At 41.9% G+C, this 25,588-nt stretch overlaps 1 protein-coding gene across 1 annotated transcript in view; it reads right to left on the minus strand.

Moving 5' to 3' along the window:
* Window positions 1–6,870: 6,870 nt before the first annotated feature.
* The window catches only part of LOC106600617 (glutaredoxin domain-containing cysteine-rich protein 1), a 44,159-nt gene continuing 25,441 nt past the window's right edge, over window positions 6,871–25,588 (minus strand). The window contains exons 2-5 of the mRNA XM_045716040.1: window positions 15,180–15,187; window positions 11,961–12,200; window positions 11,365–11,430; window positions 6,871–7,278 (exon numbers count right to left, since the gene is read on the minus strand). Of these exons, the coding sequence (XP_045571996.1) occupies window positions 7,099–7,278; window positions 11,365–11,430; window positions 11,961–12,200; window positions 15,180–15,187 (494 nt within the window). The 3' untranslated portion in view covers window positions 6,871–7,098. The remainder of the gene's footprint in view (window positions 7,279–11,364; window positions 11,431–11,960; window positions 12,201–15,179; window positions 15,188–25,588) is intronic.

Genomic DNA, 25,588 nt, shown 5'->3' on the forward strand with positions numbered 1-25,588 from the left:
GCTTCAAGGACACCCAAGGAAGTCCAGCAAGCGCCAGGACCGTCTCCTAAAGTTGATTCAGCTGCGGGATCGGGGCACCACCAGTACAGAGCTTGCTCAGGAATGGCAGCAGGCAGGTGAGTGCATCTGCACGCACAGTGAGGCGAAGACTTTTGGAGGATGGCCTGGTATCAAGAAGGGCAGCAAAGAAGCCACTTCTCTCCAGGAAAAACATCAGGGACAGACTGATATCCTGCAAAAGGTACAGGGATTGGACTGATGAGGACTTGGGTAAAGTAATTTTCTCTGATGAATCCCCTTTCCAATTGTTTGGGGCATCCGGAAAAAAGCTTGTCCGGAGAAGACAAGGTGAGCGCTACCATCAGTCCTGTGTCATGCCAACAGTAAAGCATCCTGAGACCATTCATGTGTGGGGTTGCTTCTCAGCCAAGGGAGTGTGCTCACTCACAATTTTTCCTAAGAACACAGCCATGAATAAAGAATGGTACCAACACATCCCCCGAGAGCAACTTCTCCCAACCATCCAGGAACTGTTTAGTGACGAACAATGCCTTTTCCAGCATGATGGAGCACCTTGCCATAAGGCAAAAGTGATAACTATGTGGCTTGGGGAACAAAACATCGATATTTTGGGTCTATGGCCAGGAAACTCCCCAGACCTTAATCCCATTGAGAACTTGTTGTCAATCCTCAAGAGGCGGGTGGACAAACAAAAACCCACCACTTTTAACAAACTCCAAGTATTTATTATGCAAGAATGGGCTGCCATCAGTCAGGATGTGGCCCAGAAGTTAATTGACAGCATGCCAGGGTGGATTGCAGAGGTCTTGAAAAAGAAGGGTCAACACTGCAAATATTGACTCTTTGCATCAACTTCATGTAATTGTCCATAAAAGCCTTTAATACTTATGAAATGCTTGTAATTATATTTCAGTATTCCATAGTAACATCTGACAAAAATATCTAAGGATCCTGAAGCAGCAAACTTTGCGGAAATTAACTTTTGTCCACGACTGTACTTAGGTTGGCGTCATTAAAACTAGTTTTTCAACCACTCGACACATTTCTTGTTAACAAACTGTAGTTTTTGAAAGTAGGTTAGGACATCTACTTTGCATGACAAGTCATTTTTCCAACAATTGTTTAGACAGATAATTTCACTTATAATCCACTGTATCACAATTCCAGTGGGCCAGAAGTTTACATACACTAAATTGACTGTGCCTTTTTAAACAGCTTGGAAAATTCCAGAAAATTATGTCATGGCTTTAGAAGCTTCTGATAGGCTAATTGACATAATTTGAGTCAATTGGAGGTGTACCTGTGAATGTATTTCAAGGCCTACCTTCAAACTCAGTGCCTCTTTGCTTGACATCATGGGAAAATCAAAAGAAATCAGCCAAGACCTCAGGAAAAAAATTGTAGACCTCCCACAACTCTGGTTCATCATTGGGAGCAATTTCCAAACGCCTGAAGGTACCACGTTCATCTGTACAAACAATAGTGCGCAAGTATAAACACCATGGGACAACGCAGTTGTCATAACGCTCAGGAAGGAGACGCGTTCTGTCTCCTAGACATGAACGTACTTTGGTGCGGAAAGTGCAAATCAATCCCAGAAGAACAGAAAAGGACTTTGAAGATGCTGGAGGAAACCGGTACAAAAGTATCTATATCCACAGTATAATGAGTCCTATATAAACATAACCTGAAAGGCCGCTCAGCAAGGAAGAAGCCACTGCTCCAAAACCACCATAAAAATAGCCAGACTACGGTTTGCAACTGCACATGGGGACAAAGATCATACTTTTTGAAGAAATGTTCTCTGGTCTGATGAAACAAAAATAGAACTGTTTGGCCACAATGACCATTGTTAAGTTTGGAGGGAAAAGGGGGAGGCTTGCAAGCCGAAGAACACCATCCCAACCGTGAAGCACGGGGGTGGCGGCAGCATGCTGTGGGGGTGCTTTCATACAGGAGGGTCTGGTGCACTTCACAATATAGATGGCATCATGAGGAGGGGAGGTGTGGATCTATTGAAGCAGCATCTCAAGACAACAGTCAGGAAGTTAAAGCTTGGTCGCAAATGGGTTTTCCAAATGTACAATGTCCCCAAGCATACTTCCAAAGTTGTGGCAAAATGGCTTAAGGACAACAAAGTCAAGGTATTGGAGTGGCCATCACAAAGCCCTGACCTCAATCCCATAGACATTTTGTGGGCAGAAAAACTATAAAAGCTGGTGCGAGCAAGGAGGCCTTCAAACCTGACTCAGTTACACCAGCTCTGTCAGGAGTAATGGGCCAAAATTCAACCAACTTATTGTGGGAAGCTTGTGGAAGGCTACCTGAAATATTTGACCCAAGTTAAACAATTTAAAGGCAATGCTACCAAATACTGATTGAGTGCATGTACTCTATTCTTCTGACCCACTGGGAATGTGATGAAATCACCCCGCTCCTCCGCTCTCTCCACTGGCTTCCAGTTGAAGCTCGCATCCGCTACAAGACCATGGTGATTGCCTACGGAGCTGTGAAGGGAACGGCACCTCCATACCTTCAGGCTCTGATCAGGCCCTACACCCAAACAAGGGCACTGCGTTCATCCACCTCTGGCCTGCTGGCCCCCCTACCTCTGAGGAAGCACAGTTCCCGCTCAGCCCAGTCAAAACTGTTCGCTGCTCTGGCACCCCAATGGTGGAACAAGCTCCCTCACGACGCCAGGACAGCGGAGTCAATGACCACCTTCCGGAGACACCTGAAACCCCACCTCTTTAAGGAATACCTAGGATAGGATAAAGTAATCCTTCTAACCCCCCTTAAAAGATTTAGATGCACTATTGTAAAGTGGTTGTTCCACTGGATATCATAAGGTGAATGCACCAATTTGTAAGTCGCTCTGGATAAGAGCGTCTGCTAAATGACTTAAATGTAAATGTAAATGTAAAATGAAAGAAATAAAAGCTGAAATAAATGATTCTCTCTAATATTATTCTGACATTTCACATTCTTATAATAAAGTGGTGATCCTTACTGACCTAAAACGAGGATTTTTTGCAAGGATTACATGTCAGGAATTGTGAAAAACTGAGTTTAAATGTATTTGGCTAAGGTGTATGTAAACTTCCGACTTCAAGTGTGTGTATGTATATATGTGTGTGTGTGTGTGTGTGTGTTCATTGATTTTGTAAGATTTCTCTTTGGTTATGGAATAACTGCTGAAGGACTTCAAATACATTTATTTATATTTTTTGTTGTTGGCATTTCCCTAAGCTTCAATTTTTTATTTATTTAACTAGGCAAGTCAGTTAAGAACAAATTCTTATTTTCAATGACAGCCTAGGAACAGTGGGTTAACTGCCTTGTTCAGGGGCAGAACAACAGATTTGTACCTTGTCAGCTCGGGGATTTGAACGTGCAACCTTTCGGTTACAAGCCGCCCAGCCGACTAATTTAAATTATCTGAAAAGCATGTCATGCAGATTGGTGTTCATAGGCTATGCGCGCATCTTCATTCCCTGTGGATGAATGTGGGCAATCGGACTTTGCAGTTATAGGAATGAGGCTCTGGAAACTATAAGAAAAATCAGTAGCCTATGTGGTGACGTCAATTAAAACAGTCATATTCAACCAGGCTTCAGATTAACCAACCATTGAGAAACATTACGCTCAGCATCGCGGCAGGGACAAGTAGGCTTCTCCTACGGAGAAACAATTGTCCACTATGGCACATCAGAAAATGCTGAAAAAGGACACACGACATTCAAGGTTTTTTGTTATTAAATGTCGTGTAACATATTTAACCAGGCTTTGAGAGTGGGCGCGCTTCAATGTCATGCCATTCCAAAGTCAGTTGTGCTTCTGCCCATGTTGTCATTTTCTTTCGTCTCCTTTTCGCCCTTAGGTAATATAATGTGTTTTTAATGTGGGATTAACAGCGCCTATAAAACAGCATGATTACATATGTATTGTTTTGCAAACCTGTAGGAAATAACCAAAGGCGCACACTCTTGAGATAATCAACTGTTATCAATATATGCGTAGGCCTATAGCAACGCCACCAACAAACTGTTGTGTAGAGTAGATTGGACAGGTTATGCTATAGGCATTGTTAGAATTTTTATTAACTGTTTTTCTCTCCAAGATCTAACCTAGAGATGGGGGCGCAATAGACCATGATCGGGCATGCTATTGGGTTTCTTTCATCTCCACGACTCAATGTCCTTACATTATTCCACAATCTTAGATTGTGATTAAGAATCTATTAAATCAATCGGATTATGCTACACATCCCACCGAATGTATCAGGCATATCATGAGCCGTTGTCGAGTTGGAAAAAAATGATTAGCAGTCAGTGTGGCATCTATTAAAGTCGTGTTGAGAGTGAAAGTGATGCGCCTTGCTCTTTGCTTTTAGCTTCTCTACAGTGCTGCCTTGTAGAGTCATGTTCAAACAGCATTGTACAGGGCTATGACAGCGTAGAGAGATCCTCGCCGCGGAGATGCTTTTCTTCATTTATTTGTCACTGGATGGCAGCCAGACCGAGAATGATGACACCCATCCAAAAAAATACAGGCAACAGAAGTGGAGATAAAAAGGTACCACCTGTCTCACACAGTATAATTGTGTTACTCTAAACATGCAAGTTTAATACTGGCTTTTTAAAATCTGCTATTGAGTTGCAAGGTATTATTGATGTATAAAGAAAGTGTACTCAGAAGCAGTGTTGTGCACACAAGTCTCAAAGGCACAACTCTGTAAATGGGTCCCTCTTCTTTATCCTCAGGGTAAGAGATGGAGTTGCAATCAAAGTCCTTTCAGTGGCTTGAATAATTTAATGGTAACCTAACTAGTATAAATCTGTTGGTGACTTATACATTATTAAGCTGCCTAACAGTAAGCTTGGTTACTCAGTGGTCCTGATGCCTAACATCCTATGTCTATGGAATCCAGGGGCGAAAATCTGATATCAACTTTGGGGGGGACAATTACATGAAATTTTCTCAAGAGCAATTCCTGAGGGGGACACCAAAAGTAGTGCTGTAACACATAGCCTACATTGTAATATGGTAAATGTATATTGAGGAACCAAAGAAATAAGGTGTTTGCCGTACTCCTAACTACCGGTACCCAAAACTACACAACTATTCACAACAGCAATACCATTGCCTTTAACAAATCTTAGTTCAGTCACCAGTTTAAGTTGAGAGTGGGGGTATCCATGGCATTTTCCAATTATGTTCCTATTTTACAAGTCAAAAAAATTGAGAACCTTTCATAATGTTGCCAAACAAAGACTCAACAAACTTACCTGAGACTCCGTCTCTGCCAGTCTGTCCCTGCATATCTGTCCCCAACTCTGCTTTCTGTGTGCCATCTGTTGCCTGCTCTGCCTAATGACATCATTGTGAAACATTTCCATTAGAATTTCATTTCTTTCTTATGAACATTTTATCAACTAGTCTTTGAGATATTAGGCCACTAGGGTTCTTACTTTGCGTTTTGGTGTACTGAAAAATACTCTGATGTCCGTCTTTTATTTTTCTGCCATTTTTCTACCTGGCTGGCTGGCTACACACACACACAGTGTGTAGGTTATTTACAGTAGGAGATGGGCTTCTATCATCTTATCTTTTATCATTCTATTTGGGCTTCGATCTAAAAGGTAGCTAGCAAATGTGAAACGGATTAAAATGACAAGAGTTGACAGCTGTATGAGTTCACCATTTACACAACATATGCTGCAACCTTTTGTAATTGTAATAGTTTGTTTCATATTGGCTGGCTTCCAACAATAGCTGAATTTGCAAAGCAAGCGAGCACCAATTCCGTTTCAGTGGTGTTTGCTATAATCTTTGCTACCCGGGTTAAATAAAATAAATAAATAAAAGTTCCCTTGCGACAATTTAGCTTTTGCAACGAGACCATTAAATATATTTAAGACAATGGTAGAAGAAGAGTGTAGTTCTGTTCAGTTTGGACTTAAGTTTATCGCTAACCTTATCACAGGGACTTTGAAGCACTAACTTACAGTAGACACGACCCCTCTGTTACCTTGCCAGTGGATCAAACCATTGTGAGGAAAAGGGTGGGGGGGTCGCAATCTTTTGAAACTTAAAAACGCGCTATTAAGTGTCTATAATCAGCACAATTGCTTTCATTGCGTATTATTAATATTATTTAAATTACATAGTTATGTTTCAGTGATATATTGGGGGGGGACAAATCATACTTTTCCCAGGATGGGGGGGGTCGTGTCCCCCCCGTCCCCCCCGGGATTTCCGCCCCTGATGGAATCTGTTATGCTTCCATTGTTTCTATGCACACATTTCCAATACTATTAAACTGGAATTTGCTTTTACTACTTCCTCTATTTTATGACTGTAAGGAAAGCGCTTTTCTCTCATCCTAATAAACATTTATATTTTATTCTACCGGAGCTTTAAACCAGAGCTTCTAATATTATCCCTTTATTTTTTACCTACATTTATTTAAGTGGAGTGGCCCAATAAAGTGTACACAGAATACTTTACTTTCCCTCTCTGCTCCTTTATCCTGTTCCATGTAGGCCATAGGATTAGGGATGAAAGCTTAATTATCTAACAAACTTCAGGTCATCAGGTCACTACTACACTGTTACATATCAGTGATTGTCTTACACCTCAATGACCAACCCTAGATTATCCTGGTGGAGTCCTAGACTGACCTTGTATTTTTTTGTTCAACTTATTGTTTCCATTTAAATGGGGGGGGGGGGGGGGCAGCTTGATACATTTTAGGACAGGCTGATGAGAATGTCATGTCATATGAAGGAAAATTCAAACTTAAAATGTGTAATTGATCAATTAAGTGTACATGTGCCACAGATAAAACCCATTTACAGACAATTTTATTGACAATCTCCCATGGAGGATAAACCGTGGTGTGAAAAACCAAGTCTTATCTCTGACACAGTCCAATCCGTACAGTGTCCATATTAGGACAGCCTCAGTCTCACTTGGACTTGTATTTCTGGCTGTCCTAATATGGACACCATACATTGTGTGGACTTGGTGAAGGGTCTGGGGAAGGGGGATATTTCGATCAGGCACTTAGAGTTATCATTGGCTGCAGCTGGAACAGGGCTGCAGGCCATTCTCGTTGCACCAGGTGCACTTCAGGGCTTTGAACGAGTCTGTGAAGCAGTTGCGGAAAACTGACAACTTGCTACCATGGCACATGGGGCACGGGACGAAGGCAAAGCCCCCACAGGTCTGGCACGTGTGGGGGGGCTGTAACTTCTGGGGGAAAACACACACACAAACAACCATTGTGAGAGCAAAATTGTTATAATACTGTAATTGCATCAAATGGTTGTTTTATGCAACGGAATAGAGGGTTCTTATAACTCTATTGTGTCTGTGTGAACTGAAAGTGGGCCTCTGGGAGATTGAACACTGACAGAAGATTTACTATGTCTTTGGGTGATAAGCCTAACAAGACCGCATTCCATAGCATGAGTTAATGTGTCTGTACTGGGGTACCAGGGGGAGATGGCTCCAGTATGGAGTTGGGGGGCCAGACCCTTGGTCTCTACACAATGAGAACAGTCTTTACAGCAGATACTGTCTGCTGTGAATTATTAGTGACCCATTCCATACATCTGTTGTTTGTCATGAACATCCAGGAGGATGGACTTTGCTATAAAATGCTATGGCTCAAATACACTCGATGGGCTCTCAACGAATCACCTATGGAAGGGTTGTTGACAAGCTCTATTACTGCAGTAATTAAATAATAAAGTTTGATTGTTTTGAAGAAATTTTAAAGTCTCCTTTTGATTACAATAATTCCATGACACAAGTCATGCCACCGGCTGAATTGAAAGCTAATTAGCATAGTTCTGTAGTGTATGTAAGGGTTTATGTGCATCGCTGTATGCCTAATTGTGCTCTTTACTTTGAAAGCTTGTCAACATGGCCTTGTATTCTGCTGTTATTTTCCCTGATAGGAAAGGTGTTGTTATCCGCACCTCACAACCCTGAGCTGCACATTCCACTCCCCTTCCCCCACACTTGGAGCCTGAGAGTCTAGGGGGTACCATAAACCTGCCTCTCAAACTCTCCCTGACCTGTGTGACCTGTGCCACGATACGTTGCTAGGGATGTTACTAGGGGGCCGGACATCTGCCCATCCTCTTGACTATACAGGTCACACAATACCTGCAGTCTCCCTCAAGCAGCATCTCTGTCTCTGCCCATCAACAACTTACTCATATCTCTGGACTTGTGAGATGGTGTGTGTTGTGAGTTGTGTGATATGTATATATTGCTCTAAATAGTTAGTTCAGGGACTATATATAATTTATACAGTCCTTTATTACTGCTCGTGATATCATACGTACAGTATATTCATTGCCTTTCATTTCCTTCAACAGAACCACTACTTTTCCCACTTTTCATTCCCATGTGCATCCCCATGACCATCATCCTTAGTGGGTTTAAATTCAGTGTCTTGCAAAAGTATTCATCGCCCTTGGCGTTTTTTCCTATTTTGTTGCATTACACCCTGTAATTTAAATAGATTTTAATTTTGATTTCATGTAATGGACATACACAAAAATAGTCCAAATTGGTGAAGTGAAATGAAAAAAATTACTTGTTTCAAAAAATTTAAAAGAATTTAAAACGGAAAAGTGGTGCATGCATATTGTCACGTCCTGACCAGTAATAGGGGTTATTTGTTATTGTAGTTTGGTCAGGACGTGGCAGGGGGTATTTGGTTTATGTGGTTCGGGGTGTGTGGCTATGTAGAGGGGTGTTTGATTTATGTATTCCGGGGTTTTTGGGCACTGTTCTATGTTAGTGTATTTCTATGTTCTGTCTAGTCTAGTCTATTTCTATGTTTAGTTTATTGGGGTTGGACCTTCAATTGGAAGCAGCTGGTTATCGTTGCTTCTGATTGAAGGTCCTATAAGTAGGAGTTTGTTTTCATGGGTTTTTTGGTGGGAGATTGTGCTGTGTATAGCTCTGTGCCTTACCGGCTTGTTATTTGTCGTTGTGTATTTTGTGTACGTATTTATTTTGGTTTACCTTCTTTGTCCGTTTAAATAAAAGAAGATGAGTGCACATTTCCCCGCTGCGTCTTGGTCCACTTTACCCTACGACAACCGTGACACATATGTATTCACCCCCTTTGCTATGAAGCCCCTACTTAAGCTCTGGTGCAACCAATCACCTTCAGAAGTCTCATAATTAGTTAGATTGCACACGTGAACTTTTATTAAGTGGCACATGATCTGTCACATGATCTCAGTATATAAACACCTGTTCGTTCTGAAAGGCCCCAGAGTCTGCAACACCACAAAGCAAGGGGCACCACCAAGCAAGTGGCACCATGAAGACCAAGAAGCTCTCCAAACAGAGGGGAAAAGTTGTGGATAAGTACAGATCAGGGTTGGGTTATAAAAAAATATCAGAAACTTTGAACATCTCACGGAGCACCGTTAAATCCATTATATAAAAAATGAAAGAATATGACACCACAACAAACCTGCCAAGAGAGGGCCGCCCAGCAAAGCTCACGGACCAGGGGGCATTAATCAGAGAGGCAACAAAGAGACCAAAGATAACCCTGAAGGAGCTGCAAAGCTCCACAGCAGAGATTGGAGTATCTGTCCATAGGACCACTTTAGGCCGTACACTCCATAGAGCTGGGCTTTACAGAAGAGTGTCCAGAAAAAAAGCCATTGCTTAAAGAAAAAAATAAGCAAACGTGTGGTGTTTGCCAAAAGGCATGTGAGTGACTCCCCAAACATATGGAAGAATGTACTCTGGTCAGATGAGACAAAAGATTTGCTTTTTGGCCATCAAGGAAATCGCTGTCTGGCTCAAACCCAAAACCTCTCATCACCCGAGAACACCATCCCCATAGTGAAGCATGGTGGTGGCAGCATCATGCTGTGAGGATGTTTTGCATTGGCAGGGACTGAGAAACTGGTCAGAATTGAAGGAATGATGGATGGCGCTAAATACAGGGAAATTCTTGAGGGAAACCTGTTTGTCTTCCAGAGATTTGAGACTGGGATGGTGGTTCACCTTCCAGCAGAACAATGACCCTAAGCATACTGCTAAACCAACACTCGAGTGGTTTAAGGGGAAACATTTAAATGTCCTGGAATGGCCAAGTCAAAGTACAGACCTCAATCCAATTGAGAATCTGTGGTATGACTTAAAGATTGCTGTACACCAGAGGAACCCATCCAACTTGAAGGAGCTAGAGCAGTTTTACCTTGAAGAATGGGCAAAAATCCCAGTGGCTAGATGTGCCAAGCTTATAGAGACATACCCCAAGAGACTTGCAGCTGTAATTGCTGCAAAAGGTGGCTCTACAAGGTATTGACTTTGGGGGTAGGTGAATAGTTATGCACGCTCAAGTTTTCCGTTTTTTGGTCTTATTTCTTGTTTGTTTCACAATAAAAAATATTTTGGATCTTCAAAGTGGTAGGCATGTTGAGTAAAGGTCTTCCCTGTGGCTCAGTTGGTAGAGCATGGTGTTTGCAACGCCAGCATGGTGTGTGCAACACCAGGGTTGTGGGTTGGATTCCCACGGGGGGCCAGTACAACAACAAAAAAATGTATGAAATGTATGCATTCACTACTGTAAGTCGCTCTGGATAAGAGCGTCTGCTAAATGACTAAAATGTAAAATGTAAATCAAATGATACAAACCCCCCCCCCCCCCAAAAAAATCAATTTTAATTCCAGGTTGTAAGGCAACAAAATAGGAACAATGCAAAGGAGGGTGAATACTTTTGCTAGCCACTGTAAAGTTCCTGTGGGGGTAACTCTTGGTCTGCTTTATTTCCCTCTAACCGGGGGGCGGTGTCAATGAGTCACAAACCAGTAAAATACATAGAGCCGGGTCGCTCTTTTTCAAAAACGTTTTCACAGTAGTATGTCTGTCAGTGCCTTTGCTCTGTTTGAAACACTTCAGTTCTCACAACCTCAATTTTTGATATGACCCTCACCTGTGTGTGAAAAAATTGGTTGGATGCAGAATCAATAACAAGCCTTCCATTATTGATGGCCATTTATTGATGCCCATTCATCATTTGTCAGTTCACTGATGTATTATTGATGCCATATCACTGTCGCTGAGTAGGCCTATATGGTATATCAGAATGATCAATACTATTTTCCTATACTGTGTTTCATTTATGTTTATTTTAATCATATTTAATTGCAAACATATTGGAGTATTTTTGTAATTTGAGGCGTCAGAGGCATCAGTTGAAACATGACATTGAATTTGTTAATAACTGTGCAGTTACCAGTGTTATTACTGAATATATTGTATCTGTTTGGTGGTAGTTGATTAAAAATTACCTCAATTTTGGCCAGACGATCCTGAAGTTCTCCTGATTCATTCATGTCCAATATTTTCTCAGCACCCTGCAAAGTTATTATCATAGTGTAAGATGCATCATGTCATTACTAGACCTTTGAAAATTTCATAGCTAATATATTCATAACACTTCGATAGGATCAAGGTGGATCAGTGCTTGACTTGGACCGAAATAGGGACCGGTACTAATTTTGTGTGTCGGTACTCTTTATACTTTTGAGCTAATAATTCAATAAGAGGTGCAGGAACTCAATCAGTTGAAAATTTGACGTGCCGGTACTCAGCTGCAGTGAGCTCCTACCCAAGTCAAGCACTGAGATGGATTGTATATTTTGTTTGATGGTAAAACATGCTATAATGTTTCACAATAGGACGTTTGTCATTTCAAATGTCAACATTATTCATAAAGTGTCTCAGTGTAGGAGTGATGTATCAGGTCCCTCTGTACATGTAATCTTATTCATTATGATATAAAAGACCATACTGATTCTAAATCAGCACTCCTAGTCTGAGATGTTTTATGAATACAGGCCCAGGAATTGTAAAATGAGTTGTATGACCAAGTGAAAACACTGACCCCGAGATAGTGTCCATCGATGAACACGACTGGTAGCGAGAGAGGTTCGCCCACACGCTTGCATCGTTCTTCCAGGTCCTTCCCATACTCACAGTCCAGGGCTATATTCTTCTCCAGAAACTTGACCCTGTGGTTTGAAAAGATCTTCCGGACCAACTCACACCGTTCAAACGTGGTCCTTACCACTCGAAAGCTGGTGGTGTAGATCACTATCCGCCCAAATTCTAGTGTCAACTCGGGCTTGTAAGGAAAACACACAAAAAGGAAATTAGATACTGTATGTGATCAACCTTATACACTCCCCTACATACAGTATTTATTTCTACAGTGAAGTTAAAACATTTAATTTGGCACTATACTCCAGCAATTTGGATTTTACATCAAATGTTTTATGAGGTGACAGTATAGAATCTCACCTTTTATTTAAGAGTATTTTCATACATATCTGTTTTACCAGTTAGATATGAATGCACTTTATGTATCTAGTCCCTCGATTTGAAGGTGTCATAAGTATTTAGACAAATTCACTTGTAGTGTATTAAATTTAGTAAAAAGTTTAGTATTTGGTCCAATATTTCTAGCATGCAATGACTACATCATGCTTTTAAAAGATTTGTCATGGGCCCTCAAATCCTCAAACAGTTATACAGCTGCACCATTGAGAGCATCTTGACTGGCTGCATCACTGCTTGGTATGGCAACTGCACCGCCCTCGATTGCATGGTGCTACAGAGGGTGGTGCGGACAACCCAGTGCATCACTTGGGCCGAGCTCCCTGCCATCCTGGACCTCTATATCAGGTGGTGTGAAAGGAAGGCCCGGAAAATTGTTAAAGTCTCCAGTCACCCAAACCATAGACTGTTCTTTCTTCTTCCGCACGGCAAGCGGTACAAGTCTGACACCAGCAGGCTCCTGAACAGCTTCTATCCCCAAGCCGTAGACTGTTCTCTGCTTCCGCACAGCAAGCAGTACAAGTCTGAAACCAGCAGGCTCCTAAACAGCTTCTATCCCCAAGCCATAAGAATGCTAAATAGCTAACAAAATGGCTACACAGATATCTGCATTGACCTTAAATATGCACATCCCCACACACTCTACTGTATGCACATTCTACACACACACTCACTCACTCACAATGACACTCCAAAACACACAGACACACACTTCATTTGCTCACACACACACCACAACACGCACACACATTCATACTGACTCTACACACACAAACACACAGTCGCATACGATCATCATATACGCTACTGCTACTCTGTTTATCATATATCCTGATGCCTAGTCACCTTACCCCTATACATATAAATAAAATAAAACAATGTTTTAAGTGAAATATTAGCTATTGTCTGAAGCTGAAAAAGACAGGAAATCCAAAAGCTAATTTGACCTATGCACTAACAAGGCTTTTCATCATAATCAGTTTGACTACTGCTAGAGTACTGTGGCTTTATTGATCTACTATTGATCAACAACAGATGTACTCACACTGGATGGGTTGATTAGGATTCTAACCTTCTCTCAAACAGCCTAATACATACTCTTACAGTAGGTTTATCCCATTAATGAACTTGGTAATGTAAAAATGTTTTTTTCCTTAGGAACATTCCTAGAAAGTCATGCCACCAAACAGTATTGCTGTGCATTAAAACTATTTTAAATTGCATAAAACAACATGGCTGTCAATGGCAGCCTACAGTGGTTAGTTTTCAAAATGGTACAGCTCTTTAACAGTTTAAGCAACTGACACTAGACCAACTGTAAAAGGGTCTTACAGTTACATAACTAGTTTATGAACTATATAATGATTTAAATGTGCTTACATTTACACAAAATAAATTCATTTACCACAGTACCTAACTTCCCCCATGATGGATTTTCTGAATACAGTCACAAAACAGTTACCAACATATTAAAATAAAAAGGAACTACATATTTTCTTTAAAAAATCTATTTTGATAAGTATACTGCTCAAAAAAATAAAGGGAACACTTAAACAACACATCCTAGATCTGAATGAATGAAATAATGTTATTAAATACTTTTTTCTTTACATAGTTGAATGTGCTGACAACAAAATCACACAAAAATAATCAATGGAAATCCAATTTATCAACCCATGGAGGTCTGGATTTGGAGTCACACTCAAAATCAAAGTGGAAAACCACACTACAGGCTGATCCAACTTTGATGTAATGTCCTTAAAACAAGTCAAAATGAGGCTCAGTAGTGTGTGTGGCCTCCACGTGCCTGTATAACCTCCCTACAACGCCTGGGCATGCTCCTGATGAGGTGGCGGATGGTCTCCTGAGGGATCTCCTCCCAGACCTGGACTAAAGCATCCGCCAACTCCTGGACAGTCTGTGGTGCAACGTGGCGTTGGTGGATGGAACGAGACATGATGTCCCAGATGTGCTCAATTGGATTGAGGTCTGGGGAACGGGCGGGCCAGTCCATAGCATCAATGCCTTCCTCTTGCAGGAACTGCTGACACACTCCAGCCACATGAGGTCTAGCATTGTCTTGCATTAGGAGGAACCCAGGGCCAACCGCACCAGCATATGGTCTCACAAGGGGTCTAAGGATCTCATCTCGGTACCTAATGGCAGTCAGGCTACCTCTGGCGAGCACATGGAGGGCTGTGCGGCCCCCAAAGAAATGCCACCCCACACCATGACTGACCCACTGCCAAACCGGTCATGCTGGAGGATGTTGCAGGCAGCAGAACGTTCTCCACGGCGTCTCCAGACTCTGTCACGTCTGTCACGTGCTCAGTGTGAACCTGCTTTCATCTGTGAAGAGCACAGGGCGCCAGTGGCGAATTTGCCAATCTTGGTGTTCTCTGGCAAATGCCAAACGTCCTGCACGGTGTTGGGCTGTAAGCACAACCCCCACCTGTGGATGTCGGGCCCTCATACCACCCTCATGGAGTCTGTTTCTGACCGTTTGAGCAGACACATGCACATTTGTGGCCTGCTGGAGGTCATTTTGCAGTGCTCTGGCAGTGCTCCTCCTGCTCCTCCTTGCACAAAGGCGGAGGTAGCGGTCCTGCTGCTGGGTTGTTGCCCTCCTACGGCCTCCTCCACGTCTCCTGATGTACTGGCCTGTCTCCTGGTAGCGCCTCCATGCTCTGGACACTACGTTGACAGACACAGCAAACCTTCTTGCCACAGCTCGCATTGATGTGCCATCCTGGATGAGCTGCACTACCTGAGCCACTTGTGTGGGTTGTAGACTCCATCTCATGCTACCACTAGAATGAAAGCACCGCCAGCATTCAAAAGTGACCAAAACATCAGCCAGGAAGCATAGGAACTGAGAAGTGGTCTGTGGTCCCCACCTGCAGAACCACTTCTTTATTGGGGGTGTCTTGCTAATTGCCTATAATTTCCACCTGTTGTCTATTCCATTTGCACAACAGCATGTGAAATTTATTGTCAATCAGTGTTGCTTCCTAAGTGGACAGTTTGATTTCACAGAAGTGTGATTGACTTGGAGTTACATTGTGTTGTTTAAGTGTTCCCTTTATTTTTTTGAGCAGTGTATATTGAACAAAAATATAAATGTAACATGTGAAGTGTTGGTCCCATTTTTCATGAGCTAAATCAAAAGATCCCAGAAATGTTCCATACGCACAAAAACCTTTTTCTCAATGTTGTTCACAAATTTGTTTACATCCCTGTTAGTGTACATTTCTCTTTTGTTACAATTATCCATCCACCTGACAGGTGTGACATATCAAGAAGCTGATTAATTACACAGGTGCACCTAAAATGTGCAGTTTTGTCACACAACACAATGCCACAGATTTCTCAAGCTTTTAAGGAGCGTGCAATTGTCATGCTGATTGCAGGAATGCCCACCAAAGCTCTTGCCAGATAATTGAATGTGAATTTCTCTACCATAAGCCACCTCCAACATCGTTTAAGAGAATTTGGCAGTACGTACAACTGGCCTCACAACCGCAGACCACATGTAACCACACCAGCCCAGGACCTCCACATCCAGCTTCTTCACCTGCGAGATCGTATGAGAACAGCCACCCAGACAGCTGATGAAACTGTGGGTTTGCACAACCAAATAATTTCTGCACACTGTCAGAAACTCTCAGGGAAGCTCATCGGCCTGCTCATTGTCCTCACCAGGATGTTGACCTGACTGCAGTTCCATGTTGTAACCGACTTAAGTGCTCACATTCGATGGCCACTTGCATGCTGCAGAATTGTGCTCTTCACAGATGAATCCCGGTTTCAACTGTAACAGGCAGATGGCAGACAGTGTGTATGGCGTCGTGTGGGCACATGGTTTGTGATGTTAACATTGTGAACAGATTTCGCCATGTTGGAGGTGGGGTTATGGTATGGGCAGGCATATGCTACGGACAATATCTAGCAACTTCGCACAGCCATTGAAAAGATCAACTCTATGTGAAGGAGATGTGTTACGCTGCATAAGGCAAATGGAGGTCCCACCAGTATTCCAAGTCATGTAAAATCCATGGATTAGGGCAGGGGCGCAACTTTCACTGGGGACGGGGGGGCATGACCACCCCCACATTCTGAAATTGCATATTTGTTTCCTCCTCCTCAGTTTTATCATTGCACTGTGATACAAAAGGCAGCACCGGTAGATCTTGGACCATGCGGACGCCACAGAGAGGTCGGGTAGGCTGTTTTACAGTTTCAGCCGGCAGAATTATAGGACCGCATGGACACCACAAAGCGCGTGGACAGGCTGTGTGTAGCTTTTGAAAGGCTGGCGTATAGGATGAGCATGGGAGAGACGAACAGATGCAGCTGCTGTCTGTTGCGCATTTTCTCAGAATTGTAAAAGCAAGCAGAGCAGAAACTTGACTGATCTAGCCTCTACAGGATTGCCCCCTACCCTGGACATAGACATATCTGATATGAGCAGAAAGCTTAAATTCTTGTTAATCTAACTGCACTGTCCAATTTACAGTAGCTATTACAGTGAAAAAATACCATGCTATTGTTTGAGGAGTGCACAATTATGAACATGAAAATGTATGAATAAATTAACCTGTTGGGGCTAGGGGGCAGTATTTGCACGGCCGGATAAAAAACGTACCCAATTTAATCTGGTTACTACTCCTGCCCAGTAACTAGAATATGCATATCATTATTGGCTTTGGATAGAAAACACCCTAAAGTTTCTAAAACTGTTTGAATGGTGTCTGTGAGTATAACAGAACTTATTTGGCAGGCCAAAACCTGAGAAGATTCCTTACAGGAAGTGGCCTGTCTGACCATTTCATGCCCTCCTTGATCATCTCTAACAAATACAGGGGATCTCTGGCATGACGTGACACTTCCTACGGCTCCCATGGGCTCTCAGAAGGAGGGAAAAAGCTGAACGATGTAATTCCATCCCCAGGCTGAAACACATTAGCGCGTTTGGCAAGTGCTCTATCAGAGGGCCATTAGACTGAGGCTCGTGCATGAGGGGATAGCATGCTTTTACTTTCACTCTCTTTGTAATAAAAAACGATTTCCCGGTCGGAATATTATCGCTTTTTTACAAGAAAAATGGCATAAAAATTGATTTTAAACAGCGGTTGACATGCTTCGAAGTACGGTAATGGAATATTTAGAATTTTTTGGTCACGAAATGCGCCATGCTCGTCACCCTTATTTACCCTTTCGGATAGTGTCTTGAACGCACGAACAAAACGCCGCTATTTGGATATAACAATGGATTATTTGGGACCAAACCAACATTTGTTATTGAAGTAGAAGTCCTGGGAGTGCATTCTGACGAAGAACAGCAAAGGTAATAACATTTTTCTTATAGTAAATCTGACTTTGGTGAGTGCTAAACTTGCTGGGTGTCTAAATAGCTAGCCCTGTGATGCCGGGCTATCTATTTAGAATATTGCAAAATGTGCTTTCACCGAAAAGCTATTTTAAAATCGGACATATCGAGTGCATAGAGGAGTTCTGTATCTATAATTCTTAAAATAATTGTTATGCTTTTTGTGAACGTTTATCGTGAGTAATTTAGTAAATTCACCGGCAGTGTTCGGTGGGAATGCTAGTCACATGCTAGTCACATGCTAATGTAAAAAGCTGGTTTATGATATAAATATGAACTTGATTGAACAAAACATGCATGTATTGTATAACATAATGTCCTAGGGTTGTCATCTGATGAAGATCATCAAAGGTTAGTGCTGCATTTAGCTGTGGTTTTGGTTTTTGTGACATTATATGCTAGCTTGAAAAATGGGTGTCTGATTATTTCTGGCTGGGTACTCTGCTGACATAATCTAATGTTTTGCTTTCGTTGTAAAGCCTTTTTGAAATCGGACAGTGTGGTTAGATTAACGAGAGTCTTGTCCTTAAAATGGTGTAAAATAGTCATATGTTTGAAAAATTGAAGTTTTTGCATTTTTGAGGTATTTGAATATCGCGCCACGGGATTACACTGGCTGTTGAGTAGGTGGGACGCAATCGTCCCACCTAGCCCATAGAGGTTAACTAGGGGTCATTTAGGCAGTCTTGATACAACAATTTGAACAGATATGCAATGGTTCATTGGATCACTATAAAACTTTGCACATACACTGCTGCCATCTAGTGTCCAAATTGCGCCTGGGCTGGAATAATACATTATGGCCTTTCTCTTGCATTTCAAAGATGATGGTATGAAAAAAATACAAAAAAACGCATGTTTTTTTCTTTGTATTATCTTTTACCAGATCTAAAGTATCATTTTAGGCGAAAATTTAAAAAAAGGGGTGGAACCTTAAGAGGCTAGCTGGCAAGGTAACTGTTTGACAGAAAAAAAGTACAGTGCCTTGCAAAAGTATTCATCCCCCTTGGCATTTTTTCTATTTTGTTGCATTACAACCTGTAATTTAAATGGATTTTTATTTTTATTTCATGTAATGGACAAGTCCAAATTGGTGAAGTGAAATGAAAAAAATTACTTGTTTCAAAAAATGTGGAAAAATTCAAAACGGAAAAGGTGCGTGCATATGTATTCACCTCCTTTGCTATGAAGCCCCTAAATAAATCTGGTGCAACCAATTACCTTCAGAAGTCACATAATTAGTTAAATAAAGTCCACCTGTGTGCAATCTAAGTGTCACATGATCTGTCACATGACCTCAGTATATATACACCTGTTCTGTAAGGCCCCAGAGTCTGCAACACCACTAAGCAAGGGGCACCATGAAGACCAAAGAGCTCTCCAAACAGGTCAGGGACAAAGTTGTGGAGAAGTACAAATCAGGGTTTGGTTATAAAAAAATATCCGAAACTTTTAACATCCCACGGAGCACCATTAAATCCATTATTAAAAATTGGAAAGAATATGGCATCACAACAAACATGCCCACCAAAACTCAAAGACCAGGCAATGAATGCATTAATCCGAGAGGCAACAAAGAGACCAAAGTTAACCCTGAAAGAGCTTCAAAGCTCCACAGTGGAGAATGGAGTATCTGCCCATTGGACCACTTTAAGCCGTACACTCCACAGAGCTGGGCTTTACGGAAGAGTGGCCAGAAAAAAGCCATTGCTTAAAACCTGTTGGGGCTAGGGGGCAGTATTTGCACAGCCAGATAAAAAACGTACCCGATTTAATCTGGTTACTACTCCTGCCCAGAAACTAGAATATGCATATAATTTGTAGATTTGGATAGAAAACACCCTAAAGTTTCTAAAACTGTTTGAATGGTGTCTGTGAGTATAACAGAACTCATATGGCAGGCCAAAACCTGAGAAGATTCCATACAGGAAGTGCCCTGTCTGACAATTTGTTGTCCTTCTGTTGCATCTCTATCGAAAATACAGCATCTGTGCTGTAACGTGACACTTTCTAAGGCTCCCATTGGCTCTCTAAAGCCGCCAGAAAGTGGAATGGGGTGTCTGCTGTCTCTGGGCAAAGTACAACATCTCTGTTTGTGAGTGGTCAGCCTGGGGACAGTGAAACTGAGATGCGCGTTCATGAGAATTCAATTTTTTTTTCTTTCAGCCTTTGAATGAATACAACGTTGCCCGGTTGGAATATTATCGCTATTTTACGAGAAAAATAGCATAAAAATGTATTTTAACCTCTTGACGGTCGCCTAGGATAGGGGGCGCTACAGCGATTTTTGAATAAAAATCGTGCCCATTTTAAACGGCCTCCTACTCAAACTCAAAAGCTAGGATATGCATATAATTAATACTTGTGGATAGAAAACACCCTAAAGTTTCTAAAACTGTTTGAATGGTGTCTGTGAGTATAACAGAACTCATATGGCAGTCAAAACCCCGAGACAGATCGTAACAGGAAGTGGAATTCTGAATTGCGGACTCAACTTCATCACGTTGCCTATTAATCACACCGTGAGCTATGGTTCATTGAGCACTTCCTATTGCTTCCACTAGATGTCCCCAGTCTTTACAAAGTGGTTTGAGCCTTCTACTGTGAAAACTGACACAATGAGTGTCTGTGGAACGTGGTAACATGAGGAGGGCCATCACCATTATGACACCGGCGCCCCTGGCTACCCTCCCCTTTTGAAACATTTTGAAAGACAATGCAATCGTCCCCCTTGAATCTTATTGGAGCTCTGGTTGAAAAAGGCCCTAAAGATTTATGTTATACAACGTTTGACATGTCTGAACGAACCTAAATAAAAAAAAAATGCATTTTGTTGAGAGAGAAGTCCCGCGGCCGACGGTACTTTTGGAGCAGCCTTCAGAACGCGCTAACAAGAACAAGCTATTGGGATGAACTTTTTCGAACGAAAATACATTTGTTGTGGACCTGGGATTCCTGGAAGTGCCTTCTGATGAAGATAATCAAAGGTAAGGGATTATTGACAATAGTATACAAGACTAGATTTGATATTGTTCCAAGATGGCGCTGACCTGTATTGCTAGCCTATTTTTCTGAGTATCGCATCCCCTTTTATCGCAAAGTGTGATTACCAAGTAAAGTTATTTTTAAATCTGGCATTACAGGTGCTTTCAAGAGATATTCATCTATAAATCTTAGAATGACAATATTACATTTTAAAAATGTTTTCGAATAGTAATTTAGTAAATTGTAGCGCTGTTTCACCAGATGCATTTGAGGGAAAATAGTTAGTCAACGTCACGCGCCGATGTAAAATGCTGTTTTTATATATAAATATGAACTTTATCGAACAAAAGAATGCATGTATTGTGTAACATGATGTCCTAGGAGTGTCATCTGATGAAGATTGTCAAAGGTTAGTGCTGCATTTAGCTGTTTTTTGGTTATTTGTGATGCATGTGGTTGGTCGGAAAATGGCTATGTGGCTACTTTTACGATATACTCCTCTAACATAATCTAATGTTTTGCTTTTGCTGTAAAGCCTTTTTGAAATTGGACAACGTGGTTCGATTCAGGAGAGGTGTATCTATAAAACGATATAACATAGTCCTATATTTGAAAAATATATATATAAAATTTTGTTATGCTAATGGCGATAGGATTTTTCACTGGATGTCCATCCCGAGCCCGACCAGGGGTTAAACTTTTCCACATGAACCTAGATCCCACACTCCACTTTCAGGTCAATTAAAGTGTAACTCCCAAATAGCCTATACAGGTTTGATTTATCATTAACATTGATTAATCAATGAAATGTGCTTTTGCAAGCTCATTGAGTCCAACTCATATGTCACTAATCCAGTATTGATGGTTCATTAACGTTTTTAAATAGATTAAAATCGTCTTTGCAGCTTCCACCGAATCAAAAAACAAACTTAGAAAAAAACGAAACTTTTTTTTATATAATGTGCAAGCTGTCAGAGGGGGTGGTTCCCAGTCCCCCGCTAATTGGTTAACCTCCACCCATTAATGGATTTATCACTGACCTTATCAGCGATACAAACCCTAACTATGCCATTAGCGGAAAAACAGCAGAAATTGCGATAAACGCTCTCCAAAATCAACCATCGGGCGCAGGCATTGTAAAGGTTCTCTCCACTTTAGCCCTTATGTATCGCCATCAAAGATTGGCATCGGTCCAGTACAGTAGTGCTCAGCGGAAGCACGAGCAAGAAATGGCTGATGAAGTGATAGGTGGAGAGAACCGGCAACTAATGACAACAGCAGAAAATTTAAATATTCTGCTAGCCGAGGACCTGCGTTTGAAAACGGAACAATTAAAAGTAATTGCAAATACTTATGACGTTGAACGAGCACAAACTCTTCAACAAAATCGTATTCTACAGGAACAACTCGATTTAGCCAAAACTAAATACGATGTAGTCCACTCCAAACTAGATACATCTGTCAAGTTATCTACAAACAGGAGCGCGCAATTTGATAACATGCATTCAGTTTTGATGACTGTTACTCAAAGCAATAATGTTCGAGTCCAAATGCTGCACAACAAAGACGATCAGTTAATGAACACAATGACTAAATTGGATGACAAATCAGCAGAACTCATTGAAGTCGCTGTACAAATTAATGATGAGAGAAATCAAGGTGATGAAGATGGAAATATTAATTTCTAAACAAGCGGAGGAAATCTCATCACTGAATCTCTCGCTCCGAACTCAATACCTCTACCTGCACACCATGACGGAGCAAGTGCAACACTCGTGTCTAAAGTCAGTACTCTAAGCACTCAAGTGGACTCTGCAATGCAGCAGAATACCACACTTAGGTACCATCTGGAGGAATTCCAGAACGGTCACGTGCTACAGCGTGACTACCCAACCAAGCAACCTGAGCTTGGTACTCAAAGGAGTGAAGACGGAAGAAGGTTTCAGACTTTGCCTTCCTCATGTGTCACTCAGTCTTCTCCTTTTGGCCATTCGGCACAGAGTAATATGGTCAGCCAAACAACACTAAGACGTTCCTAGCAGTCATAGAGGACGCCTTGGATGGCTACCCGAACTCTACGGGTTCTGACAGGCTTTAGCTATTGAAGCGAACGTCGAATCGACACTTGACGAGGTTAATTCGTCTATAACAGAAACACATGCAAAATGACTATGCTAAACTTGCCACAGCTTTGAGGTTAGAATTCAGGGGTTCTGCGACTCGCAAACACGATAGCTCCCTGGCTAACACTGTCAAACAAGCTCGGAATGAACACCCACAAGCTTACTATCATAGGCTTCGTTCAGCTTACTTTGGCCTACTCACTGAAATAGGAATGGAAGAGCTGTTACCATTCAAACAAATGTTTCTGTCAAACATGTATCCCACCTTCCTTACCTACTTGGGCCCTACAGCCCATGTTGGCTTGCCTATTTTACAACTCAGAGAGCTTGCGAGCACAGCTTTTGAGGCATCAAAAGCTCACAACGCTAAGAGCCCTGAAGTTTGACCAGGAGCACTCACTCCAGTTAGAGAATCCATTATCAGGTATTGGAGCGTTTAGAGATGACGCACAACAACAGTTTCTACCACGAAACCACGATACCAATACCCACCATGGTCGAAGTAACTGTAAAGTACGTCGCCATCGAAACCACTACCGCTACAAATGACCTGATCGCTATGTTCCTGCACCCAACCCACACAAAGTGTCAGAGTACAAGGGTAACAAAGAGTTCAAGGACGATCAAAATGTAGACCAATGTTCTCTAGAAGTTCTACTACGTGAATAACTAAAGCAAGAAACATTTGAGAAAAGGGAAAAAGATAAGTCACAAGGACTAGACAGGGAATTGCCGGACAACAGGTCCGCCGGAATTAACACCCTCAACAAGGACGTTAACAATCAAATTACTCCTGGTCTCACTAGAGACCCTATCCAGGGCCCGCTCGATCAAGACACAAGCCCACAGGCTTTGTCTATAGACTCTGATAAAAAAGTTGTGAAGAAAAAGTTCAAAAGCTTTGCAAAAGCCAAGTCCACTCAAAACCCGATAAATCGATCTGCTTTCACCTTGAACAGAAATGACACATCACGTCATTGCGAACAACCACTCCACTTTGTGGGGAATGTGTCCACTAAACACAACTCAAAACAGCCATACCTGGAAACAGTCCTGGAGGACTACTTAACCCGTCATGCGCTAATTGATTCGGGCTCGACAATATCGTTCATCTCTCAAACATTGTTCAATGATCTCAAATGGGCTTTGAAGCCAACTAAACGTTGGTTAAAAGTGGAACGACACTACACTTCGAGGTTTCACCCAGACTACCTCGCCTCTCACTTTGAGATTCATGCTGAAACTACACTTCCAGGACGTATCGCTTGTTCACCCTGTGTATGTTCTAGAGGATTAAGAAACACACACCTATTTAGGCGAGGTGCTGGCTAGCAGAGTAGAACACTTAAAAATAAAGGAGAGCCGCATACTCTAGGAGCTCAGATGCAAAAATATTTATGTCCAATGTTTCGACAGACAAGCTGTCTTCATCAGGGTATAATGACAAACACTGCGAGATGACTAATTTATATAGTGTCAAAAGACACACACAGGTGTCTGTAATCATGGCCAGGTGTGGCCTGATATCATTGGCTAATTCTCATATATTAAAATAGCATATAAAAAACATAAATGGATAGCGTACGATCATACAATTTTGGCTACATAAATCTACAAACGTTTACAATAGCAAAATCACAATAATCACAAGAATGGCTTCAGATCAAAGTCCAAATTGAGACCGAAGGGAGCAAGGGTCTTTAAATTAAAGATCCAGGCAGCCTCTCGTTTAAATGAAAGATCCTGTGTATGTTACCAATCTGAACCCCTGCTACTCGGAGTAGACTTGATGGATTGTTTACTCCCACTGATGGATTGGAAAACCAACCACGTATGGTCACAGGTCACATTGCCTTCTCCACTGACCACGCTGTCTTCCGCTAACGCTAGCTGCAATGCAGTCATCCACGAGGGGTATCTGTCGACAGCACCCCTTTGGAAAAATATGTTTCGAAACCTCTTGGTGCAGAATCCGATCCAAGGAGATATTACGATATCTCAATACAATTCATCAGCAAACCTGATTGACCATTCTTTTCATGATTTCAAGCCAGCAGTCTCTGTGAACTAAATCCTCCTTGAAGTTGTGCAATACTGTAGTTGAGATAACCTTCTCTTCTCTTCTCTTGCTCAGCAATAAACTGATACATTTTTCGCTTTGTGGGGGACTGTCACCCCTTACAATGACACTAACGGCGTCACTCCCACGACTGACCCGATGACTCCTACTGGTGAAACACTTTGCGATATCACAGACAGATATCCTTGTCTCAGTTAGCAGGTACTGAAGAGGTTGCCACATGCGGACACTGTGGTGACTAACAGGCCTTGACAGCCGCTGAGTGGTTTGAACCACAAACACCAGGAGATTTGGTTGAAAGGTTACAGCAAATCTAATAACAAGGCTGCTGACAGCTCGTACGTAGGGTCCAATCTTTTCGTTTGTGCCTCAGATACTAACACCAACCGCTGGTGGGGGGGAGGGGGTTGAGACTACGTGCAACACAATTTGAGGCCGCAGGAAACAAATCTAGTTGTAAACTTCCCCATGAGAACAAACAGACCCCTCGACAGGCATAACCTTAGAAAGGGAAAGGGGGATACCTAGTCAGTTGTACAACTGAATGTATTCAACTGAAATGTGTCTTCCGTATTTGAGTCAGAGAGGTATGGGAGGCT

This window comes from Salmo salar, chromosome ssa03 (genome assembly GCF_905237065.1).
Source record: "Salmo salar chromosome ssa03, Ssal_v3.1, whole genome shotgun sequence".
Taxonomy (NCBI): domain Eukaryota; kingdom Metazoa; phylum Chordata; class Actinopteri; order Salmoniformes; family Salmonidae; genus Salmo; species Salmo salar.